The 23,805-nt window shown below is 44.8% G+C and overlaps 1 protein-coding gene across 2 annotated transcripts; it reads right to left on the bottom strand.

The window, feature by feature from the left end:
* Positions 1–1,813: 1,813 nt before the first annotated feature.
* On the bottom strand, positions 1,814–22,800 carry TRIB2 (tribbles pseudokinase 2). Of its 2 annotated transcripts, NM_204401.3 has the most exons (4): positions 22,727–22,800; positions 21,549–21,968; positions 17,380–17,672; positions 1,814–4,200 (listed from the first exon to the last, which is right to left on the bottom strand). In NM_204401.3, exons 2-4 carry the CDS (start codon positions 21,816–21,818, stop codon positions 3,732–3,734), a joined length of 1,032 nt encoding a protein of 343 aa, NP_989732.3. In that variant the 5' UTR covers positions 21,819–21,968; positions 22,727–22,800; the 3' UTR covers positions 1,814–3,731. The 2 variants fall into 2 exon arrangements, with proteins under 2 accessions (NP_989732.3, XP_046794359.1); XM_046938403.1 differs by lacking the exon at positions 22,727–22,800 and having other exon boundaries at positions 18,022–21,580.
* Positions 22,801–23,805: the final 1,005 nt, after the last annotated feature.

The following is a 23,805-nucleotide window of genomic DNA, read 5'->3' as shown; positions in this document are numbered from 1 at the left end:
GCTTATTCCCTTAGAACATACACACCTCAGCGAAGCAAAGGGATCAGGTTATATGACATCATGGTGCCAAAGGAATAAATGCAACATGTTCGTGCCACCCTGAAGAAAAACTCGTAGCTTGGAAACGCTTCCATTGTACTGATGAAATTTAAGTCAGGGTAAATAAAAAACACAGGCTTGTTTTGTTGGTAAGTTTTTGGGCTTTTTGTTTGTTTGTTTTTCACCGGGGAGTAGCATGGGTGGAGAAGAGATGTGTTTGGAGGGAGCTCTGCTCCTGAAGTCAACCACAGGGTCACGATGAGGGAAGGGGCTCAGTTTGTGGACACCATATTGCAATCCATTCAGCTGGAAGGAGTTCAACCCCTTCCCCCACTCTGAGAGACAGCTGAGCCCATACAACAGATAAAGAGGAAGAAAAGAAAAAAAAAGAGGCCAAAAATCAGCTGTTTGAATCACAGATTCCCCTCTAGGGTTTCACTTCAGGGATGAGGAAGCTCCGGAAACAGGGCACTCCTTCAGCATTGCACGAAGCTGACTGCAGCTGCCAGAGGATTCCTCTGCAGCAATACCAAGAAAGCTCTTGCCTTTGATATAAAAAGCACTGTGAATGAGCAATCATTAGTCAGCCACATTTTTCATATAATTACTGGCAGTGAAAAAGCAAGCATGCAGGTTTGCTGTAAAATAAGGTCTAGCTACTTCCACCCAAACAGAACAGAAGCCGTTCACATAAGTTTTAGTGGAGGAGAGGGAAATCCTCAATGCTTCCCCCTCCCCCCTCCCCTTCCCTCTATGACTGATTACAATCTGCTTTTTTCTTTGAAGCACATTTATTGTGGGAGTTCGATTTGAAAGAGTTTCAAGTAATTTAAACTTTGACTGCAGGCATGCAGATCATTTAAAAACCGATCTTCAAGTGTTTCTGTATGTTAATAACATTTCTGCTTGGTGCTATAACCAACAGTTAATTTTCAACCTATCAACCAAAATACTCAACATGTGCTAGAATTACCTGGACTGAAATCACAAAGCACATTAGGCGGCCTGATAATAATCTCTGTGCAGTTTGGGTGCAATATTCTGCTATTTTGGTGTACTGCAGCTTAGGGTAGGGGGTTGTTTCTTCTGGAGGAGGACATCTGCTACCTGTGGCTTCTTCATACTAGAGAATTGCCAAAAACAGACTGTATCCTTGTTCAAATCACAGGCTTACTCAAATTGTCTTTCCTTAATGGGTCAAGACTCATCTGTCTTGTCTCACATGGACATAACACCGTGTTGCTCCACGTGCACTTCTACGTAATCTCACCATGCAGCTATAAATTATTATGCAGAGTGAATGAAAGTAGTAGAATTTGGCCTTAAACAAAAAGCAGTAAATTAAGAGATGTTATTTCAGAGCCATGCTTTCTAGAATTGGAAGGCAAGTGCAAGATGCATGTTTTTCTAGAGCTCTGGCAAGCGGATATGCCAGCTTGCTCAATTTTTTATCTTCCCACCAATGGAGGTGCCTCTCACTGCCAAAAAGACACAGTTCTCACTGCATTTCGGTACCCTCCCTGAGTCAGGTAAATGGACTAGCTAAACAGCAGGGACAAGCCAGAAGAAACAGTTTCCCTCACAGCAGACTGCAATTTTTTTGATGAGAAGGTGCACAGTGTTACCTTGCATTTACAAGTGCTAAGCTTTCTCAGCTCACAGGCCTGGCAAGAGCACAACACAGCAGCACAAAAAATAGCAGGTAAGTGGCCCTACCAGAGAAAACTCCTGCAGCTCCTCAAACCTTCAGTAAGAACATGGTTCACAACTGATATTTAGTTAAATATGCACATTTTATTTATTGAAGAGATTAGGACAAAAAACATTAAACCAAATACATGACAAAGCACCAGAGGCAGTAAAACCCCACCATGCACATCACCAATCTTTCCTCCTATAAGGTATTTATAAAATAAAAAAAGTCCTTCTTGACACAGCACCATCTTCAGAGTGTAAAAACGTTACTCCTTTATATTCTTAGTTATCAAAATAGAACCAAGGCAGGTCAGCTGCAGCTAGCTTTGTCTCTTGATAAAGAACTGTGAAACATCCTCTTGAGAGTGGGACCATAACTTTCCTGCGAGGCAGGCAAATAGCATCCATACGTCAAATGCCAAGTAGCTGTACGCACATGCCACATACTATAATTAAGCACAAATTCAAGTAACATTTACATACTACAGAGTCCACATGTACCTACCCAAAAAACATGACCACTTCACAAAACGTATACAGGCAGTAATATCAGAACAACTGAGGTACTGGAAACACAAATATTTATGCCAAGAGATTTCAATATCATACAGCAATATAAAAGCAGTAATAAAAACATTTGCCAGTCTAAATCAAATAAAGCTATCCAGAAACAAAACAAAACAAACAAAAAAAACAAAAAAGCTAAATAAAAAGTTATTTAGGGACAGAAATACCTGAACAGAAAAGAAGTGTGTTAACTACAGCATGTAACATGTCATCCCAAGTCAACCCGTAATTGAAGTACTGGCTTAATACATCACTACTGTGACATTTTCTTCAATAAATAGAATAAGTCTTGACAATACAAAAGGTGCATATTACTGTGTATGTTTCAAGAGGAATATCTGTAATATAAATGTTCAGCTTATTAATACCCTCTTATTTCTTATTCTGGACATAAACAAAAAAAAAATAATAATCAAACCCAAACAATTCATTTCCCAAGTTGAGAGGAATTCAAAGCAAAAAACAAAACAAAACAAAACCCACAATACTCTTCTTCAGTAATAAAGAGCCCTCTATTTACATGTGGGCCAGTCAGGTAAAGAAGAGATCGGTTCTCAGATAAAGAGACAATTAAGGGCTTTCTGTCCTCTCTAGTCATATACGTGCAGCATGGCAGATATGGAAGCCAGTATCTCATATCTTTTTGAAAAAATTACATTTTTTTTTTCTCTCCTTTTATAGCAGTAATGCATCTGGAAGTTCGAGTTATAATAGCTTCCTGCAACAAACCATTTGACACAAAACAGAACAGCTTGTTAAATGACAGTTACTTCCCCTTAAGGGAACAAAGCATTAAAATGTCATTTCCTGACAAGAATATTAAGTAGTTTATTTAGAAGAAATGAGTTGAAAATAGCTATCAAGAGACATGAACTGAAATTTTGTTTGTTTTTAGCACCCACTTTTCATGTCCGTCTTTGTGCACCTAATTTTTTCTTAAATTAATTCCATCAATTATTAGACATCCGATTAAAAAAAAATGTTAGCCAATTGTACTTTCCCTGAATAATGGCTGAAGTTAAATATTTAACAGTGCGATGCCAAGATGTGAGCTGAGGCAAAAAGTTTCTATTTGTTGTGAGTTACCACTATTTTTAATGGAACAGAAACAGGAGTGATATAGCTGCACCAGAGTTGGCATGTGCAGTCTCCTTGGCTCCAGAAAGGTGAGAAGCTACAATTGCTCCATGCTGCCTTTTCTCCTCCAAATCAATCTAACCTGATAGCAAGCTCCCCCCACCCCCCAGTCTGTCCCCATGCTACATTTGTTATATTAGCTCCTTGTGGAGGTTCCTCCTCAATCCGAGGACCTCCGAGTGTCATTTGCTACCAAGCTAGGCTGATGCAGGATGTGATTTAACACCATCAGGAAGGGCTCCTTCATGTGTCCATCTCCAGGTTGTGTACCTTCTGAACACCAGTCTTTGTGCTCAGTTAAAGAATGGGTCCAAGTCTTCTTCCATGTTGACATCAGGCACCAGCTGATCTGATACTTCCTTAGCACCATATCCTGAATTCGATACGTTAAAATCTGTAGAAAACCATGGATGGTCCAGAATTTCCTGTGAAGTCAGCCTTTCTGATGGCTCCCGACGCAGTATGCTACGTATGAGGCATTTTGCCTTAGGGGACAGAGTTTCTGGAATGTTAAATTGCCCACGCCGGATCTTGCTGAAGAGGGAACTAGGCTCAATGTCATGGAAAGGATAGCGTCCAACTAGCATGGTATAAAGCATGACACCTAGACTCCATACGTCCGCTGCTTTGCCAGAGTAGCTGCCATTTGTGTTCAAGATCTCTGGACTCACATAGGCTGGGCATCCATGCTTATCAGAAAGAGAGTCATCATTTCCTCTTAAAATATAAGCATCTTCTAAGCTTTCCAATTTCACTCTAGTCCTGCAGGCAAAAGAAACACAACAAACACAAACAAAACAAGGAAGGTAAGCAAAGATCAGAACACATATTCTGGGCTGTTACAGTTACATGACTGTAATGAAAATACTTTACAAAATGCAACAACCGCTGAAGCCATCAGTTTAGATTCCCTTTCACCATACTTGTTGTTACAGTTAACTCCACCAGATACCAGTTAAAAAGACATATGAGGAATATTGCCATACACTGTTACAAGATTTCAATTGCATTTATGTCCAGTAAACACACTGGTAAGGTCTTATAAACACATAAAAGTAACTGCTGTATACACGTGTTTGATAATGCTTCCATAAACATGATTTCCAAAAGGAGATACAAGTCTCATGATTATTTGTTGACTGCACTCCGTTCCCGTTCAGGACTCAAGTCCAAATCTAACTCGAGCCCTGAAGAGATGAAGTTATTTTGACACCTTCACACTGGTGAACACTTTACTTGCACTTGTAATTCCACAAGGAATAAAAATTTCTGCTCCGACCCTAACCAATCCCTCTTGACTAACCAATATTTTGCTTTATCCTTATACTCAGGAAGAGCAAGTTTAACCAATTCCAGTCTTCCTAAGCAAACTTTCAGCCAAAGAGAGATCAGGTGAGCTCAATGTTGAGATGAACAGCAAGCTTATCTACCTGGCCAAACTAGAAGAATGTCTTGCATTGGAATGAACAGAGGCTAGCAGTGGGCTTGCAGAAGGATGGCAGGGATGCCTTATCGAGACTGCAAACTCCTTTTTGCCTGCAAAGCGCTGTGAACTTGTCACTGTGCTGCAGTAATAATCTTTGCAAAAAAATTTTCTTCCGTTATAAATACCGCAGGGACAGAAAAAAAGATGCCAAAGTTGCTTGTCATGGCATGAGATTAACTTAACCTTTCTTTCCTTTTAATTCGGACAGCTAGCATCTGTAACTATATTTAAAAGTCTGTCCCTTTTATAGGCAACCAAAAAGATTAGCAATTATCCTTTAGACTATTTGCCAGCAATAGTTGGCTGTAAGAGTAGAATGAGCAGCACGCAATAGGATTTGCCCAGTGCATACAGACGGAAGAGTGACCTAGCAGCAGTGCAGACTTTCAGCAACCTGGGCATCAACTGCGAGTATTCCTGTCCTCACACCTTAACCTCATGATTCTCCGTGATCACCCCTCGTCCAATGTCATGACCATAACCTTCCCCGTATCACAGACATTCACAGGCAGAGACTGAGCTTCATCCCAGAAAGCAGAACTTGTGCTTTAGTCAGAAGACACATCATTTCGCAGGCACTAAAAACAGACAAGGAGAGCCCTGTTTCTTAAATGTTTACTGAAGACAACATTGCTTGGGTTTGAGTAGCAAAAGACAGCTGAGCCAGCTCTGGCTGGAACTTGGTTTCAGGGCAGCTCAGTGCTATCATCTTTGAACCAACAGAAGAGCATTTCACTCCGTGGAGTACTCCAAAGGCAACTGTGCCATAAACTCTCATAATGACACTTGGACCTTTTTAACAGCTAGAGACGTTTTCTAGCAGAGGTGAAAGCCCCTTTGGCAACATGCCTTGGATCAGGAAGTCATAAATACAGAATGCAGGATACCTGGCTCCCAAGCACAGTGTGTCCAGGCAGCTCCTTCCTTCATTAAATAGGCTACTGTTTTCTCCTCCAGTGCAGATGCTGATGGGGTTTGTGCAACACACCTGCTTCCTGATTAAGTACCCACTGCCAGCCTAACAGCACTTCTTCTGGCAATGGACAACAGCTTGTTAGCACACTAACAATACTTAACAGCAGCAATACTTCACACAGGAAGCTGGCTGCAAGGAGAAACTGACTGTAATTATCAAGATCACAACAATTTCCCTCTGTACACAGCTTAGAGGGTCCCAAACAGGGATGTGCCTAGAGAAGGGTCCTTCCAGCATGCTCAGCTTCACTGTGTTCCCACATCTGTGTGGCACAGGAAGAGCAGCAAGGCAAAATGCCCAGGGAGAAAAAACACTCCTAGTAAGGCAGAGAACAGAGAGGAAGAAATGGAAGGGAAGGCAGAAACACGAGTTATGGTTCCATTTGCACTGCCCACCTCAGTTTTTCCACAGAAAAGTATGTGTAGCAATGAAGTGGGGAGGCCAGCTACTCAAACGTGCATTAAGTCACTGAACCGCCAGCCAGGAAAGCATCGGCTCACTGCTGCTCCCAGAAGCAGAGCACACAGAGGGAACGGGGCAGGGTATGCTATTTATAAACAACTTGCAGGAGAGAATTCACCCACACACACAGTCTTGCCACTGGAGTGTCAACAGTGCAGGGAAGCGGTGTTTACTCTCCTACCCTGTTTTGCATTTCTGATCGTTGCCAAAAAAAATTTAAAGCAACAGCTCACTGAGCAGCTGTTATACTAAAGAAAATTATTTTAATTCCTAAATCTCTCCTTTTCTATAATGAATGCTGCACAAAACTGGAAAAAGCAGAGAGCAAGGTGTGTCAAAAAAAGCTCAGAACCCATCTTCTCCTAGAGGAGAAGTGTACTGCTAAAAAGCCAGATGCAGCACACAAAGGCTGTATCCCTCCCCCAATTTTCATGCAAGGTGCTGCATTCTGCAGCCAGCAGCCCTCCGCGCATGCTACAGCAGGTTTTGTTTAAGCAAGCAAATGGAACAACAGCTGGCCCTTATCTGCCTGCTCCTCCATAATCTGCAACCAAATGAAGCAGACACTCAACCAGGTTTTTCATCCCGCTGAGCTGACAGGCTTTGAGGAAACAAAAGGTCCCAAACCAAACAAAAATACAATGTTCAGCTCTCTTCTGCCCTTCTAGCCAGCCCCCAAACCCTCATGCAATAACACCCTGATGTACTAGGTAAAAAAATAAGGAAATGTGTCCTTCACCTGGCTGCACTCCTGCATGGGTATGGGCACTAGATGCCCTTCTAGCACACAAGCATCTCCCTCACAAGCTGCCATCCTGCATCTTCTGAGCACCCACCTGCTGGGTACACAGCCCAAGTGTGACATTCCCCTTTACCAACAGAAACAACTGGGATGTTCTTGCTTTCCTAAGGGTTGAGTTATTCTGGAGGAGGCAACCACAGTCCATGCATAGAAACAATCATGAGATGTCACTGCTGAAGGCCCTGGTTGTGTTGTTCTGAACTGTCCCCCATGACCTGGAGCCAGGGTAGACCCAAGCCAACCTGGCTTCTTCGGAGACAGCATCTCCACACACCTCAGCCTTGCATACAGTGCACAGTCACTGTGCAGCAGGCTGGCAGGCTGCTATGAACTGCAAGTATCACTCTGCTTTTTACAGCCATTTCATGCTTTTTTCAGGCAATTGAAAAGGAGCAGCCTGGCTTATGAGCTGCTGTTTCCGACTGTACAGCCTCTCTGAGAGAAACAGATATCCCTGGCTTCCAGCTCTGGCTAGCCTCCCCTTCCTCCAGATTTCAAGCATTGCCTTAAAGAGCTCTGTCTTCTGCAAGTCTGAGATTTTTATTTTTTTCCTCTAGAGGGGTGGAAAGGGGGGGAGAACAACAGGAAAGAGAAAATATAAAAACAGAAATGCGCACAGACACTCTGGATGAGCACCGATTTCTTCCCCTCCACCTCCTCTCTCAGAGGAAGCACTGAAATAAAATATCCAGGAAGAAAGAATAGAAGCCAACAACAACAAACAGACCCTCAAAACTGCAAGGAGTTGCTGAGAACACAGAGCCTCTGCAGCAAAGGCTGGAAGCGCATCCAACTGCAGAACAAACAGACAACCCAATTCAATTTGGCCCTTGGCAGGCAGAGGAAAGACTCAAAACCAAACATTGAAATGTGAAATCACCATCAGCGTTAAAGCACTTCCTATTACAAAGAAGAGAAGGCACAAACAAAAAATGAAGTCATTCCGCTTCTTTAAAGTCACATTTCTAGAAACAAAACAAAACCACCAAACCTCTCATTCTTTAAATAATTAACTCACATGAGCCAGCTGAAGGACCCCTGCAAGAGAAAAAAAGTTTTCCAAAGCATCACTATTTGAGTTTGTACCATTTAAATGGCTGCAACAAAATTAATCCCTGAAGTTGAAACATAAACTACTGCCAAAGCCGGATGAGAATCACTTTGTACACACACTGTAGGGCAACAAAGACTTCTGTCACGGCTTACGTAATTACAGTACATAATTTCAAGTTTTAATGCAGACCCTGAATAAGCACTTGGAGAAAGAGCATTATGCATCTATCAGATCATTGATAAAACACTGCATTAGTCTAATGCGTTAAAAAAAAAAAATACAACCCTGAATCATGGCTATTTAAAAAGGGGAAGCTATTCTGCCTATGAATGCTTTCCCATTACTGGTGAATGAAACCACAGAAGTGCAATCAGAGGGCAGCAGCAGCACTCAGACGGGAAATGCGCCTTTGTCCCCATAGAAACCGTCAGGGAAACCCATGAAAAACAATACCACTCTGAATTTCTTATCAATATGCCATTCATTACTTGACTGCATTCAGACTTTGCTCTTCAGTAACGTAACAAAACCTAATCAATTAAACGTCTTCCAGAAGATTCTTCCATGCCGCCTCCTGAGTTAGCACCCCTTTCTGGCGGACGGCTTTGTTGTACATCCTACACCTTTTTTTCCAGGGTGATTCACATTATTCCTCCCAGCAGAGCTCAGGGGTTACTGGCAAACTACTCCCCTGCCTTTTGACACAGAAGCCAAGGCTGTAAGAACCCGGCGTTCACACTTGCTCCGCTCTTATTCTCCAAAAGCAAACACGATTTCCATACCAGAATCAGTGGAATTATTCAGAGGGCTCAAAGCTCGTGAGGCAAGGGAAAAAAAAAAAAAGGAACGTTTAAAGCAGAAATACTGACTGAAAGTCTGAGTGTTTCAGAGGAAAATATCTTTACTACTGTTTATTCACTGCAGTGGAGGAATCCATACCTGAATCAATGAAAGCAGCTGCTTCCAGCCTTTCCCCAAAGCCATCTGACGGGAGATAGCATCTGAACCACAGCTGAGCCTCAGTTACCATTTTGGGAACACTAACTGCAGACTGAGCCCACAGTTATAATCCAGCATCACCTCCAATGAGATGACCAAAAATCAGCTGCTCTGGAAAGAGGCATCCTGGTTCAGACTGCAGGCACACCAGCCACTTGCTATTCAGGTAGGGTCAAAACGAGATATTCCAGATTTACAGATCCTATAGAGCAGCTTCGTGCCTCCCAAGATCAGAGAACAACCATCAGCTCAGTTGAAATTGCCATCCAAATTGCCATTTTACTGATATGGCCGCAGGTAAACATAAAACAGCAACTTCTAAAGAGAAGAGGTGCTTCACGGCATTCCCCCCTAAATTAGCCTGCCCATAAAAAAAAACACAAAGGCACTCAAGCAATCCTCTCTCATATTTCAACATTATTCTGACTGAGGCCAGGAAAGCCTTTCCCTAGGTGAAGGCACTCAAGCCATCAACAGGAACCCGTAACTGCCCAAGAGATCAGGGATTGCTCCTGTGTGGCCAATAACTTACAGGTCATTTAATCAAGGTCAGTTGCTAGCACCCCATCACAAAGATGAGCATGAATGCAATTATGCCATCAGACAGGAAGAAAAAAAAAAAAGCCTGACACTGGAAACAATTCTCTTTTACTAATTGATTATTTTAACTAAGGGAATCTCTCCTAAATAATGCAGGAGCATTTGTGGAGGCAGCGAGATGGGGATGGCAGCTAACAAAACCCCACGCAGATTATTTGCAGCTTGGTGCAAACACCCATCCTGAACTCGGAACCACCCGATCTCCTCCCAGGGCAGCCAGGCGCTCAGAATCAGAGGGGAAACATTACGCCATCGATTTAAATCCTGTTCCTTTTGCTGCTAAGATCCCTTCCAACACATAGTGGCACACAGCCTGGGAGTTCACTGCACAGCATCCTACGCAACTCCAGGAAAAAAAAAAAAAACCTGCACAGAGGCTGTCAGACAAACTGTCTCTTGCATAATGAAACAGGCTCAAGGATATGTTTCAAAAGGCAACTGGGACTTGCAGGCAGTAAAGGTTTTACAGGATGAAAACTTGTTCCTAAGGGAAGATTCCCTCACCGGTACTTCCGTGGAATAAGGAAGCCTCTAAAAATTACATATCCCCCCCACCCTTCCTCCAATGGGATCCTATCCGGCCCCACATCCCCTTGCCAACATGCCACACTTAGGGCTTTTAACTTGACTTTAGCTGGTTTCCACTTTAAAAAAATACACCCAGACCCACCTCTCATCATGCTCCAGGTAGGGCTGGAGGTCCCATGGCCTCAGCCTTACAGCATTCAGACAGGATTGCTGGGAACAGCCCAGCCTGTGCGCCGTGCACTGAGCTTCTTCCATGCTCTCACTACCTAGGGTGGCGACAAGCTCCCCGAAAAGCAGATAGGAAGGTAGTGATGTGTGACTGTGTCGGCTAAGGGCTCTGAAATCCAGTGCAGAACCTTTCACGGAGGGGCCTGGTTACAGCCCTGCAAGGAGGTCATTATATGATAAGCATCTGGCCCGCGGCAGCTACTTCACCTTGCTGTTACTTTTTTAGATCACAAGAGAGGTCAGAGTTTTAAAAGGCTCTGCTCTCACCTGTGTGCCATGTTCATCTTCCCTCCCCCCCTCCCAGGTCTGTCCAAATAATGCATGGTGAAGGTTCACAAGGAAAAAAAAAAGAGAGAGAAAAAACTCTTAGTTTTTTTTTGTTGTTTTTGTTGTTGTTTGGGGTTTTTTTTGCTCATGTAACCACATATTGCAAATAAAGCTCCAGATCTTTGGTGCCTGCAGTGGGAGCCCAGCACCTCTAAAATAAAGCAGGGTATTATTTCACAGCTCAACTTGCAAACCTTCTGCTTAGATGACTGTAACCTGTCTCTAAGCAATAAATATCTACTGAAAAGCATATGCTTAAAACTAAATTAAAATTCCTGGTTGGTACCTGCTTACAGTCTGCTCTTTTCCTTTCTCACTCCCAATCCTGAAGTAATTTCACAGCGTAATGATAAGGACAATTAAAAAAAGAAATACATGAACAGAATTTCACCATAGCAGCTGCCACTAGCCAGGTGTCTTCCAGCTCACAGGCCTGCAGACTCAGAAATCAACAGAGAATATATTTTTCATTAAGTCTATGGATGGAGGTTTCAAAGTCTTCAAAATGGCCAGATGTTGAACTCTCAGTGCAAGAGCTCTCAAGAAACATCTTTTTCCAGGGACTGCAAAGAACAGTCCTCAGAAAGAGCAAACTCACAACAGGCATTGTGTGATGGGCACCCATGCCAACCAATACAGCCAACACAGAATGCAGAACTCCGTCAGAGTCAACTTTTGGAAAGTCATACAAAAGACAAGAAAGCCAGCATGCAGTTCTCAGAGTGGGGGAAATGTGACAACTCCTGCAAAAAGAGCCTTCCAAAAAGCTGGTGACCATGAGAATGTCATTCAAACCCAAACATAATGCTGAGCCATTGTAAGAAGTGATATGGGCCATCACAAATCACGTCAGCACACAGTGAAGAAGGTTTGTCAGCAGTTGTGGTGGGAGAGGCTGGGCAGGACACAGGGGCAACCTACAACCTGAAGTAAATGCAGGACCCCAGCAGGGCTTCTCTACTGTTCCAGGAACCCCACAGGGCTGCATCCCATATTGCTCTTCAGAAGGGAGATAAAGTTTTACATATCCAGCTACCAACCAAATACCAGAAGACAGCACAGTGAGGGCAAAACCTGCTGCAAACTCCATAGGAGCAACATCACATGCTCTAACCACTCATGGTCTCACTGAAGGATGCTAGATGTCTGGTCTCAAGGCCCATTTGGAATTTGAGATATATCTTGGGGCCAATCAGCAGTCAACTTCTCCCTGGCTTTTACTTTCATTTATGACCTAAGGCACAACACAACCTCTGCAGCTCCATATGCCCTCAGGAGATTTAAGCACTTCACAGAGCTGACGTGATGTTTGACATCTGCAGACTGCCTCCCAAGCCCCACCAGGAAAGGCATCACATCTGCAATAAACCCATAGCACACTGATCCCAGGAACACTGGGAGAAACATGGAGCTTTGCAACCAAACCCCAAGAAGGCAAATGGAAGCACAAACTTTGTTGCAAAGAACAGTTGTGTAGCTGATCCTAGGTCTTAAGTTTGACAGAAGAGATTTGTAAAGAAGTTTGCCTTCCTACCCATATTTCAGAAGAGGCAAAATAATAAGGGGTTATAGGTAGAGGGGTTGAAATTTTACCTACAATTCTCCGATATTAAAGAAGTGGCGTTATATGGTCCTGTGGCATCCACTGAGGGTAAGGTGAAGAGCTTGAACACCAAAACAGGTAAAGATTGGCTTTATATGTAATGTTCTTGGCATTTGAAAACCAGAACTTAAGGAAAGCATTGACTTACCTCTTCTCTATTGAATCATCAGTAAAATAACAGATTCTTAACACCATGGGGAAAAAGTGCTGACCGGATTACAGTTTGACAAATACAGGGAAATAAACTTACAGCTAACTATCAGAAAATGAAATGTCTACTTGGAGAAAAGCAGATATGTACAAGCATTCTGTGTTTTTTGTGGGATCAGGTTTGTACCACTAGGATTGCAGATAACATAACTAGGTCACTGGCATCATCCACTTACAGCTGAGAAACTCAGGGTGGGGAGGGGAGGTGAAAAAACAATTCCAAGAGCATCAAATAAATACGTTTTGCCAATTTAGAAAGTGTGTTAGCATAAGTACTGGCTGGATTCCCCTGACACAGAACAGAAAGTGTCAAATGATATTATTTGTACTGAATCTCACCTGCCTATCAATCACTTCTCATATTTACTCAAAGTATATGGGAAAATTACAATATCCAAATACCACAATTATTTTAATTTTCCCCTCAACAACAATGATGAATGTTCAAGGTCTTTAAGCTTCAAATGTTACGACAGCTAATATTTTAATATAATTAAAGGCTTAAAAAAAAAAGGCACTAAAGAAATTAATAATTCCCTGACAGCAGAAACGTTGTTGTATTAGGAAAGCCATTGGAACAAGCAGCAGATAAATGCTTGATTTAATTCCGAGATCTTTGAGGTGGCTCTCTCAAAGCATCTGCTGTACATCACACTGATGAACTGCTTTATTAGCTATACTGTGAATAACGCTATTTTTAGCACAACCTAAAAAGCCCTGCCTATTCTGCAACATCATTATGGGATGCCAGAAGGGCAGAGCTGCTCTGCCCAAGGGCCTACTATGAGGGCAGACTGTAAAACTGTAAATGCCATTAACGGGAATAGAGCAAAAATAGTCAAAAGAGCACTGCAAAGATCAGCAGCAACACTGACCCATCTTCATATCCAGGATGAGAAAAGTGACCAACACATGTGGAAACAGAAAACATATAAAGGGATGCTTCATCCTTGCTCATCTCCAGTGTACTGGATTCACATTTTATTTAGAAGTTTAAGGACCCGATTTTTAAATAGCCAAGAATCTAATAGGTAATTTTAAAAGTCCGGTGAGACCCAGCATGGCAAATTAAGTATTTTCCATGTTTTCAGGACTCTGACAGTCACTGCCCTCATTTAATAGATGTGCTGCTGCTTGCTAACCCAGTCTTACAAAACGTTTCCAGCCATGCGGTAATGTCTTAGATGCTCTGCTTCATCAAGATCAGCTGCAGGTTTAAGAAGCTTAACTCTGAAATTTCAGTACTTTGCTTATTTCACCTACAGTTTACAGACAGAAAAACACAGACACCCACCACCCCTAAAACAACACCTCCCAACGTTCTCTTACACGAAACAAACAAAAACAAAACACAAAAGACCTAAGATGCTTGCCAATAGCACACATCATTTTCACGGCAAGCAATCTTCCAAATTTCTGCAGTTCAAGACTCAAGTTCTAAGATGAAGCACCTTGAAACAGATGATTTGTTCGGCTTCCACAGTGTGGAACTTCACATCTAAGTGCTGATATATTTATATACACACAATAGCAAGATGTAACACATCATCACAGTCTAGCTTTGATTTATCACATCAAGAGAACGCTGCTAGTAAGATCAGGATCCTTACAAAACACACAGCACCACCAGCCTCCAACATTTCTTTCTTCCACCTTCCTATTTCCTCGTTCATTACCATTATGAAAAGGGCACTGTAATTTGCAACATCCAAATAACATGCATTCTTAGCGGTGACATCAGCAGGAGCAAAGAGCACTCCTAACTCCACTAGATCAAGATCTTGAATCTTTACAAATTCCAGCTGTAGTTTAGATAATGGGAATGAAGTGAGAAGAGATTCAATGTCATATTCACCTGTCTGCAAAACTCGCAAGCTCCGATTTCATACCCGACTACTAGGGCAGCATTGGGATCAATGGAAGGAGCATGTACTATGAAATCCTTTAATTGATTTTCTTTTTTAAACAAATGGAACTGCCTTCATGTATCCTTCACACTCCTACTGGTCCCTGCAGTCAGTCTGGCAACTCTCTCTAAAGGTTGGAGGAAATAGTCAGGAAAAGAACTGCTGAAAAAGAACTCCTGTAAGGAACAGGTGACACACAGCAGCAGAGTTCACAGATATTTCTTAAAACACCGTTTTCTCCTCTTTTCTTTCTTCCTGCATTACCACAGGTGTCAAAGAAAAGCAGATTCTGCAGAACCTGTCTCAGGCAGCAGTTTCTGAATGCAAGGCAGCTCAGAATGATAGAATCATTACGCTTGGAAAAGCCCTCTCAAGATCACCTAGTCCGACCATCAGCATGCAAGCAATGCCAGCAGACTCCCAAACCACAAGCTCAGATGGGTGCGAGAAATGCAGCAACACTGCTGTGAACCCAAAAGGATTGGGAAGATCTTTCAGCCTAAATATAGCAGCTGACTGAAAGTGATAACTGATTACAGTCTGACGATCAGAGCATGTGAAAAAGCCAGTCGCTGAAGTGGTTCTATTTCCATCTCCCACTATTTCATCTCACTGTTTACTTAGCGGAGAAGGGATTGCAATACCTCTCTACCTCCAAACCAACAGCACATCCAGAAGAGAACCACATTACGGTTATCTTAAAAATAACCAGCAAGTCATATTTGACCTTTAAAGTGAATTACTGTACAATTAGAAGACACTGTTCAAAAGTGAGCAACTTTGTGATTTCGCAGACTAGCTATGCGAAAAGCATTCACGAATGCAAACACTGCTATTATAGTGTGCACCACTCTTCTTGGGTGGCTGCAGGACTTGGCCTCGTGCCGTGGGTTGCGTTCAGTTCCTAGTAAGCAGCAGGGTAGGAGTTCAAAAGTATTCAGCAAGGGCCTGCACCCGCCCCCACTACACTGCTCTGAGCTCATGCCGCCTTCGTTCACAGTGGAAAGTAAGCTCCAATCCTGTCCTTCATAGGAAACCAGACAAGTTTCTGCATATCGCCAGGAAAAATCCATTTTAATGTAAGGACATTATCAGCTACAACAGAAATCCCCACCTACTCCACACAAATTTCTTTGTTATCTACATCAAAGGTGCTATAATGGTGTTTAATTATTAAACTCAGAATAAAAGTCATGAAAGTGCAGCCTACATCTACTCGCTTTGCATTTCTCTCTGAATGGACACAAAGCCAGCTGCACTTAAGCTTTCTTATTAGAATAGAAGGAAATGGTAATCATATATATTGGGTCTGCAGCAAAAAAAACGGGAAATAGCTGAGTTGCCTGAACTGAACTAAGAAACCGTTTTCTACTTTACTCCTTTTAATGTCTTTACAAGCAGAAGTACAATTTAGAAAACTCATCTTTTAATAAAATTTAAGTAGAGAATATTTAAACAAGATAGACGTTGTCATTTTTTATTGTAGGGTCAGGAACTTCTCTTTAATGACTGAATTGCCTATTAGCTTTCTGTCATTCTCTGACCATGGACTTCCTGAGCCTGCAGAAAAACCTGCTTTTCTTGTAACTCCACAAACAGCCTTGAACAGAATTGATATGCATTGGTTATTCTCAGTGACTCTCTCCAGAACATCTACTTTTCCCTTCAACAGCTTGAGCAAGCTTTCAGACAACCTGTGGGATTAAGCCAGAAGGGCAAAAGTATCTCCCCATCCTCCACCAGGACATGAAGAAGCACAAAGACAGGCTCTGTCCTCATTCAGTTTTTACTTCTGATGGCCTTCTTCCCATTTAATCCCTCTGTGAAAGTCTGACTTTACTCTGGCAGAGTTCATTACCCTGATGGCTTGTATGGAAGTTGTAAGAAAATACATGATGTAACATAATTAAGAAAAACTAGTAGCCACAAGGAAAGGAGACGTGATGTTTCCAAAGATTCAACTGTATAGCTATGGCTCAGCAGCAGAAATAGCACTTCAACAGCATACCTGCAGCACTCAGCTCTACGTCATTCCCTGTCTTCCATCTCCTCCCCAAACCAGACAATTAACGAGAAAAGAAAACATGTAGGGAGGAGATAGAAATAAAGACAAAGAAGAATAAAGGGTAGTTCCCCAAGTACCACAATATCTGATACTAAAAGCAGGCACTCATACAGCAGCAAGGCAGCTTTAGTCTTATTCCAGACAATACTCTTAGCAGCAGTCTCCAGACCCTTCCAGGGAAACAAGCAGGTGTCCTCAGAGGGGTCCTTCAAAGCATCGCTGGCCTTTCCCTCCAACCTATATCTGCATTAGCCACTTGCTGCTCTTCCTCTTCATGCCTGCTCACTGGAATGAGCCATTTCAGACTCCAGCTCTCTTTAACAGAGCAGATCTTTTAGTCCTTTCCTCTTTGAACACCTTTTGTATTTACATTAGTGGAGCTCCTACACCAGCCACCTCCACAGAGCCTTCCTGCAGGAGACATCCTCTGCTCAGGAATGAGGGTGCTCCTTGAGGACGAGCCGCAGAGGCCAGGCACAGATGCAAACAGCACTCTACTTACTTTACTCCAAAGCCTAAGCCAGAAGGTCACATGGTATATCCATCCCATGATCAGGTTGCAGAGGAAAGTAAGGAAAGTGAAACCCCTCATGCACCACAAATGAACTGTAGGGTGACAAAGAAGAGCGCAGCATCCCGTAACACTGAACCTGATCTCAGACACCCCCACCTGTAACACAAGGGATGCTCTTACCTTTCTTCGTCCTTGAAAATAAACTTTCGCAGCTTCAGATCTCGCAGTACCAGTCCACCATCATGGCAGTGTGCAACAGCGGAAGCTATTTGATAGAAGAGTTTGGCTGCCTCCTCTTCTTTAAGCTTCTTGCAGGTGCGAACAAATGAATGCATGTCCCCATAGCTCCTTTCAAAGAACACATACGCTTTTGTCTCCCCGAGAATTATTTCAGTAATTTGGTTGATATTTTTATGTGCAGGCAGACAAAAACATGGTGCTAATAACTCCTGGTAGCAGCCAATATCAAACACCTGCAGGAACAATGACAGTAAAGCCAGGGTTAGCGCTGGGAAGGACAGTGAATGACAGCGTATCTAATTCTGTTAACAGAGCACCTCTGAGCATAGTTTATACTGTACTGCTGCAAACAGGATGTCACGAGCTCACAGCATAGAGGACGAGACAAAACAGACTGTGCAGCCCCTCACAACACATATAGAGCCTCTATAGGAAAGGCAGGCCTCCAAAATTTGTAGCAAGAACAGATTCATTAGCTAATAGCTGATCAAGTTAACAACGTAATCTGAATTAAGCTCTAAAGATCAGTGACACGCAGCTCTCAGACTGAAGCTTGTTTATTTTGCATCCAAACAAACTCACAGAAAACTTGACCAGTAGTTCTGCCTTGAGAGAAGCTGTCAGATTAAACCCACTCTGACCCACATGCCTCCCTGTTGACTTTATTAACCCATTAAAGCTTGACAGAATTTCAGGTTTAAGCAACATCCTTCACCATTCATATTTACTTCCTGCATTTCTTTCCCCTCCCGCAAAGTCACTTTCATTTTCAAAGTCTCAGTTTTACAATGGCTGTTTATGAGATCAGAAGGACAACCGGGGAAGCAGCCCCAGCGTTGGAGTGCAGACAAACACCCTTCAGAAGGGAAAAGGCAGAGCCACCCGAGCTCTCTGCGCTTCAGTTGAGTGCTCCATTAAAAGCAAAGTGTGCCTTTAATAGCGAGTATGTTATCACTGATCTTGTGAATGAGCTGTAGGAATTAAAAAGGCTGCTGGGAAACCCAAACATAAAAAGTTACTATAATCTAGTGATGACGAATGAATCAGTATGTGAGTCGATTGAGAAATGCCCACATTACATGAAGAAGAAAGACTTCATTGAGAGTAACGGCAGTCAGTGTGCTGGAGAAGAATATAAGCCAAGTATTGATGGGAGGGATTTTTGTTTTTAATTATACCTGCTCCGGATGTGCTACAAAGCAAGGGATTAGTGTTTCCACCAGCATAAAAATGCTATTAATATGTAACTCGCTCTCTGGTGTTTTGTTACTTGGGTGAGAAGAATTTAAGGTAGTCACGTCCCATTTTAATTGAACACAAAAATGAAGAGCCTGGTAAAGCTACCAAACACACCGGTTTAAACCACAGCTTCTTATTTTTGTATTCCATCTGGCGTTTGTATTGCATAGCAGGTATCTGCGTGCTCTCCCAGTAGCAAACCTCCTTGCTTTCTTTGAACCTTTACAAAGCTTTCAGGACTGGGCATTAAGAGAGACAGTTCAATCCAAATTTCCCTAAGGCTTCGCAACCTGCGCCGTGCATTGCTTCAGAGCACAATCCTAACCAACCCCTTCCCCAGAAGAGGACCCAAACCCACACCACGGAGAAACCCCCTCCTCACCCCACACCTGCGTGGCTGCGACCCAGCATAGAGGACACAACCTTAAGGGCTGCCAGCCAGATCCCACACGTTTTGCAGGGGGCAGATCAGCAGGGAGGCATTCTGGCGACACAGCGAGCCAAGGAAGCAGAACTGAGGAGGGGTGTTGCTGAAATCACCCGGGTGTAAATCATTCCAGAGGAGAACTCATTGACATTTATATCTCCGAACTCTAAGTGAATGGCCACGCTACAAAGAGGCTGCTGTAAAATAAAATTTAAGAGGGAATTTTCACAGAGCTCAAATCCCTTGTGAAAAAAGTCCAGAACTCTCTCCTAACCAGGCTGTCCTGATAGAAATTTGCCACATTTTGTGGATGCTGGGCTAGGTTAAGCAGGTATGGATCTGTATCAGCTCTATGTTTGAAAAGGGGGAGATGGGAAGCACCGTCACACTGCTACAGGGTAGAATACCTTTTATAAAAGGCTTCTTTGTATCCCAGCTTCTAAAATCCCTGGCCTCAATTCAGCAAACGTCCAATAAGCTGCAGTTTGATTTAGTTCTCGCTGGGAATTGGAAGTGAGAAGTTACCATTGTTTGGATGCCATAGAGCCTTGAAGCAAATAACGGCATCTGTACAGTCAGTGGGTGCAGCCAAATGAATCTTGAGAATCATCAGTATGTGTCTGTTATCCAACCCAATGTTTGTGCAAGCAATCTCCAAGAGCATCTTCAATAAGATACCAGATAGCAGGTCTCTTCGCCGGAAGGCTACTTGACAAATAGCAGTCATGTTACCACAGGCATTTTAAAGAAGGCTTTAAATTAAGATGAGTTCAGGACTGAGAACTGCATATTCACAAACCGGCAATTCAAGCCAGGATAATATTTTTGGAGCCCCGCTAGAAGTAATGCCTTGCACACATGGAAAAACTGATACTATTGAAACGTCAGGATCAGCTTAAAAACATACAGCTTAAAGGGAGGAAAGAAATCAAGTCCAGCCTTTTGTGAGCTGCGGCCACGCCACTCCTGCTGTTACCAAAACACCACCTTAATCCTGCAAACCAAACAGGAAACAAAGGAGAGCAGAGCCCCCGCTTCACCACTCGCCACGCGAGTTCACCTATGATTTCACACAGAGCAGCAGCTTTGTGGGATCTGTTTATTTCATGAAAAGATGCCAATGTCCTAGAGTGCAGCACTGTGCTGCTGCACCGAGCTGGCTTTCATTCTAGAAATTCTCCTGCTCTGTTTCAGTTTAGTAACAAAGCATTCACTTCAGCATGCAATATTAGCCCTTTGCAAAGTCACGGGCCCTTTTTTTCTCCCTGAATAAGCACACAAAGTCCGAAGTTGCCTTAACATCAGGTTGTATAACTCAATCAATGAGCACATTTAAATCGCCTTCTGAACTCCGGGCTCTACAAACAGAGAAACAGGAGCGATTATTTTCACTTCCCTGCTACGAGCCAGTCCTGAACTTATGAATTGAGCACAGAAGTATGAAACCATCAGCAACACGAGCATTAATCCCTGGAATGTGAGCGAGTTACAGTATGTCTACTTCTCAGTTTTTGCACTAGTTTGACACCCAAGACTGCCAAAGGGCACAATTCTCTATTTCAGGAACAATGCAAATACTGCAGCGCCTGCTGCAAGGTTGCAATCTGCTCCATAGTTACAAGAACTACTACTGCGGGGCACAAGTCTGGCTCACTACAGACAATGAGATCTGCAATTTAGGAACAAAGGAAAATATTCCCTCAGCCCAAAAGGAGCATAACATCCCTCGACAGACGTGCACACACGTGGGGGTCTTCCTCCAACAGCTCACCTCTAAGGGCAGAGCAATCAGGGAGGAGGCACGGAGAGCAGACTGGCTACAAAGAGCGGGCCAGCTATTTTGTCTGCTCCTCCGAAAGCCGTAGGTGTGCAGGTTTTATTCTTGCTCAGTTGTGCAATGGGGGAGGATGATGTTTGCAAACAAGCTCCATGGTGAGGGAGCTCGGGCTGATTCATTCGATGTGGGTTTTTTTTTTTTTTTCTTTTTTAAATCACTTTTTGAGACAAAGCTGATTGTGACCTTCTCGCTTCCACATCCTCTTCCGTACCAGAACAAGGGATGGGGAAAAAAAAAAAAACGAGGCAGCCAGCAGGTCCCAACACCTCCAAACAAGCTGGCGATTCCCCATTCCGTTTTGAGAAGTGAGAGTGGGGAAGACGAGGTTTTCTCCTGCCCTGAACTCCCTCTAAGACCTACTTAAAGGACGGCTCTTTCCAGAACAATGTCCCCGGGGTGAGAGGCAGAGCTGGCTGCGGGCCACCGCTAGAACGTGGCCATTGTCTGGAGAGAGGGAAAAGTTCCAGGATGCGCCCTGAATGCCTCTCCTGCGCCTTTCATTTTTAAAAGTGTTTAATAATTGAAGCCCACGGCTGCACTCGGCCCTCCTGCGAGACACGGGAAACTGACACGAGACGTGAGGATAACAAGGAGGAGAGGCATTACCTTGCAAACCAGCTCCTCGCCACTGTGCAGATGTACGGCTCGGAAAACGTGGTCTCCCTCGAGAGGCTCCAACAATAAGTATTTCCCGATGCAAGAAACGCAATGCGACAAGTTCGGGGTCTCCGGCGGGCTCGGCGAGCCTAGATTCGGGCTAAAACTCTGGCTTGGCTCGATGGACCGTATGGACGAAAGCTCCTCAAAATCCTGGGTTTTATTCCGCGGTCTCCCATATCGTGCTATCGTGATAGGGGTTGACCTTTGTATGTTCATGAGTATGGAGAAGCCCAGCCGAGACGCTGCACCGGAGCCCTGGCGTGGAGAGCGGTCCCTCGCCCGTCCAGCTGCGGCCGCCTTTGTGTGCGCCGGGGGGGCGGGAGCGGGAGCGCGGCGGCGGCGGGCGACCAGCCTCAGCGCCGCGTCCTGGCACGGGGAGAGAGCGCTCAGCCCGCCGCCCTTTGTTCCGCCGGCGGCCGGGCGCGGAGCGGAGCGGGGCGGGGGGCGGCGAGGCGGGGAGCGGGGCGCGGAGCGGCGCGGCCGGAGCTCGGCGCTGCCGCGGGGCGAAAACAAAAGGTTAAGTCGGGCGCTGCGCGCGCGGGGACCGTCCTTTCTCTCTCTTCTACAGCGAGGCTGATCCGCGCTGCCGAGGCCGGGCTGTAGATGGCGTGGCAGCTCCGCCGCTGGCGCCCGCGGCGCTCCGAAAATGCCCCGCGAAATAGCGAGGGAGCATTTAACCGGGAGCGGGCAGCGGCCGCCGGGCCGACAAAAGGGAGCGCGGCGCGGCGGGAGGCTCCGGGGGGCCGCCCCGAACCGCGGCTCCGCGTGGGGAGAGGGGGGTTGGGGGCCGCTGCGGCCGCCGCACCGGTAGAACAAAAAGTGCAAGGAAGGATGAACGCTTTCACCGCACAGCGGGATTTTGGGGCTGGGGGCACAAAGGAAAAAAGGGGAAAAAAAAAAACCGCTTCGAGAAGGGGGCTCAGTTCTCACTGAGGGTGCGGTAAGGTGTGCAAACGCTTAAAATAATAATAATGATAATTAAAAAAAAAAAAAAAGCAGAGCGCAGGTTTTGTTTGGGTTTCCCCCCCCACGCCCGAGGGTTGCACAAGAGGGAAGGAAAGGATGGTCGCGCCACTCCCCTTCAGCAGGACATCGTCTCCCGCCGCCGCACCAAAGCTACTTACGTGGCGGGGACGCTGGCTGCTCCGAGCCTCGCTGCCGGCCGCCGCACGCCCGCACGGTGCCCAGCGCGCAGGCTGACTGCCCCGCCGCCGCCGCACGCCCCGGCCCGGCCCGGCCCGGCCCGGCCCCGCCGCCCACTGCGCCGCGCCCCGCCCCGGTCGCCCGCCGCCCCGCCCCGCCCAGCCCCGCCCAGCCCCGGCCTGGCCGCCTCCCCCCGCCGGCAGCGGCGCTCGGGGTAAACAAGGTGAAGCGGCTTGGGGCTGTTCAGCAGTCGGATTCTGCCTCTCGGGGGGTTGCCCTTGCGGTTGGGGGTGAGGTGTTAACTAATTAATTGTAATTAATAATAACTTCCAAACTCGAGATGGAATCAACCTTCCTAAAAGAAGAGTGCGGCCGTTGTATGCGGATGCCGGGTGCGTTGCATGTGCCGGAGCCGCAGCGGGCGTGTTTGGTTTCTCTTTTTTGTCAATGAAGAAATCGCTTTCTTTTTTTTTTTTCTCTTTTTTTTTTTTCTCTTTTTTTTTTTTTCTCTTTTTTTTTTTTTTTCTCTTTTTTTTTTTTTTTCTCCGGGCAGCGTAGGGCTGTACGTCCTTAGAGCAGCAGCAGCCGGGTGGATGGGGTGCTCCCTTTAAAGCAACGACAGGGAAAAAAAAAAAAGAAAAAGAAAAAAAAAAAAAGAAGAAGAAACGAAGAGTAAGAAGAAGACAGGGAGGTGTGGGAAGCAGTGCTCTGCTCCGTGGCCGCTGCCTGGCAGGGCAGGGGAAGCCTTCTGCAGGGAAATGCCAAAGGGCAGGCTGTGTCTTGGCTCCCTTACTCCCACATCAGGATAGAGAAGGGTCAGAAATGGGAGACGATTTGGGAGTGGTGGTGGTGGGTGGTGGAGTCACTGTCCCTGGAGGTGTTCAGTAAATGTGGAGATGTGGCGCTGAGGGGCATGGTTCGGTGGGCATTGGCAGTTGGACTACACAATTTTAGGGGTCTTTTCTAACTAATGACTGTGCTTTAGATGATCACTCAGAAGGTTGTGAAGCATTGGAACAGGTTGCCCAAGGAGGCTGTGTATGCCCCATCTGGAGGCATT

The sequence above is a fragment of the Gallus gallus genome, chromosome 3 (assembly GCF_016699485.2).
Source record: "Gallus gallus isolate bGalGal1 chromosome 3, bGalGal1.mat.broiler.GRCg7b, whole genome shotgun sequence".
Lineage (NCBI taxonomy): Eukaryota > Metazoa > Chordata > Aves > Galliformes > Phasianidae > Gallus > Gallus gallus.
The sequence above is the reverse complement of the archived record's forward strand: the minus strand, read 5'-3'. Positions and strand labels throughout refer to the sequence as shown.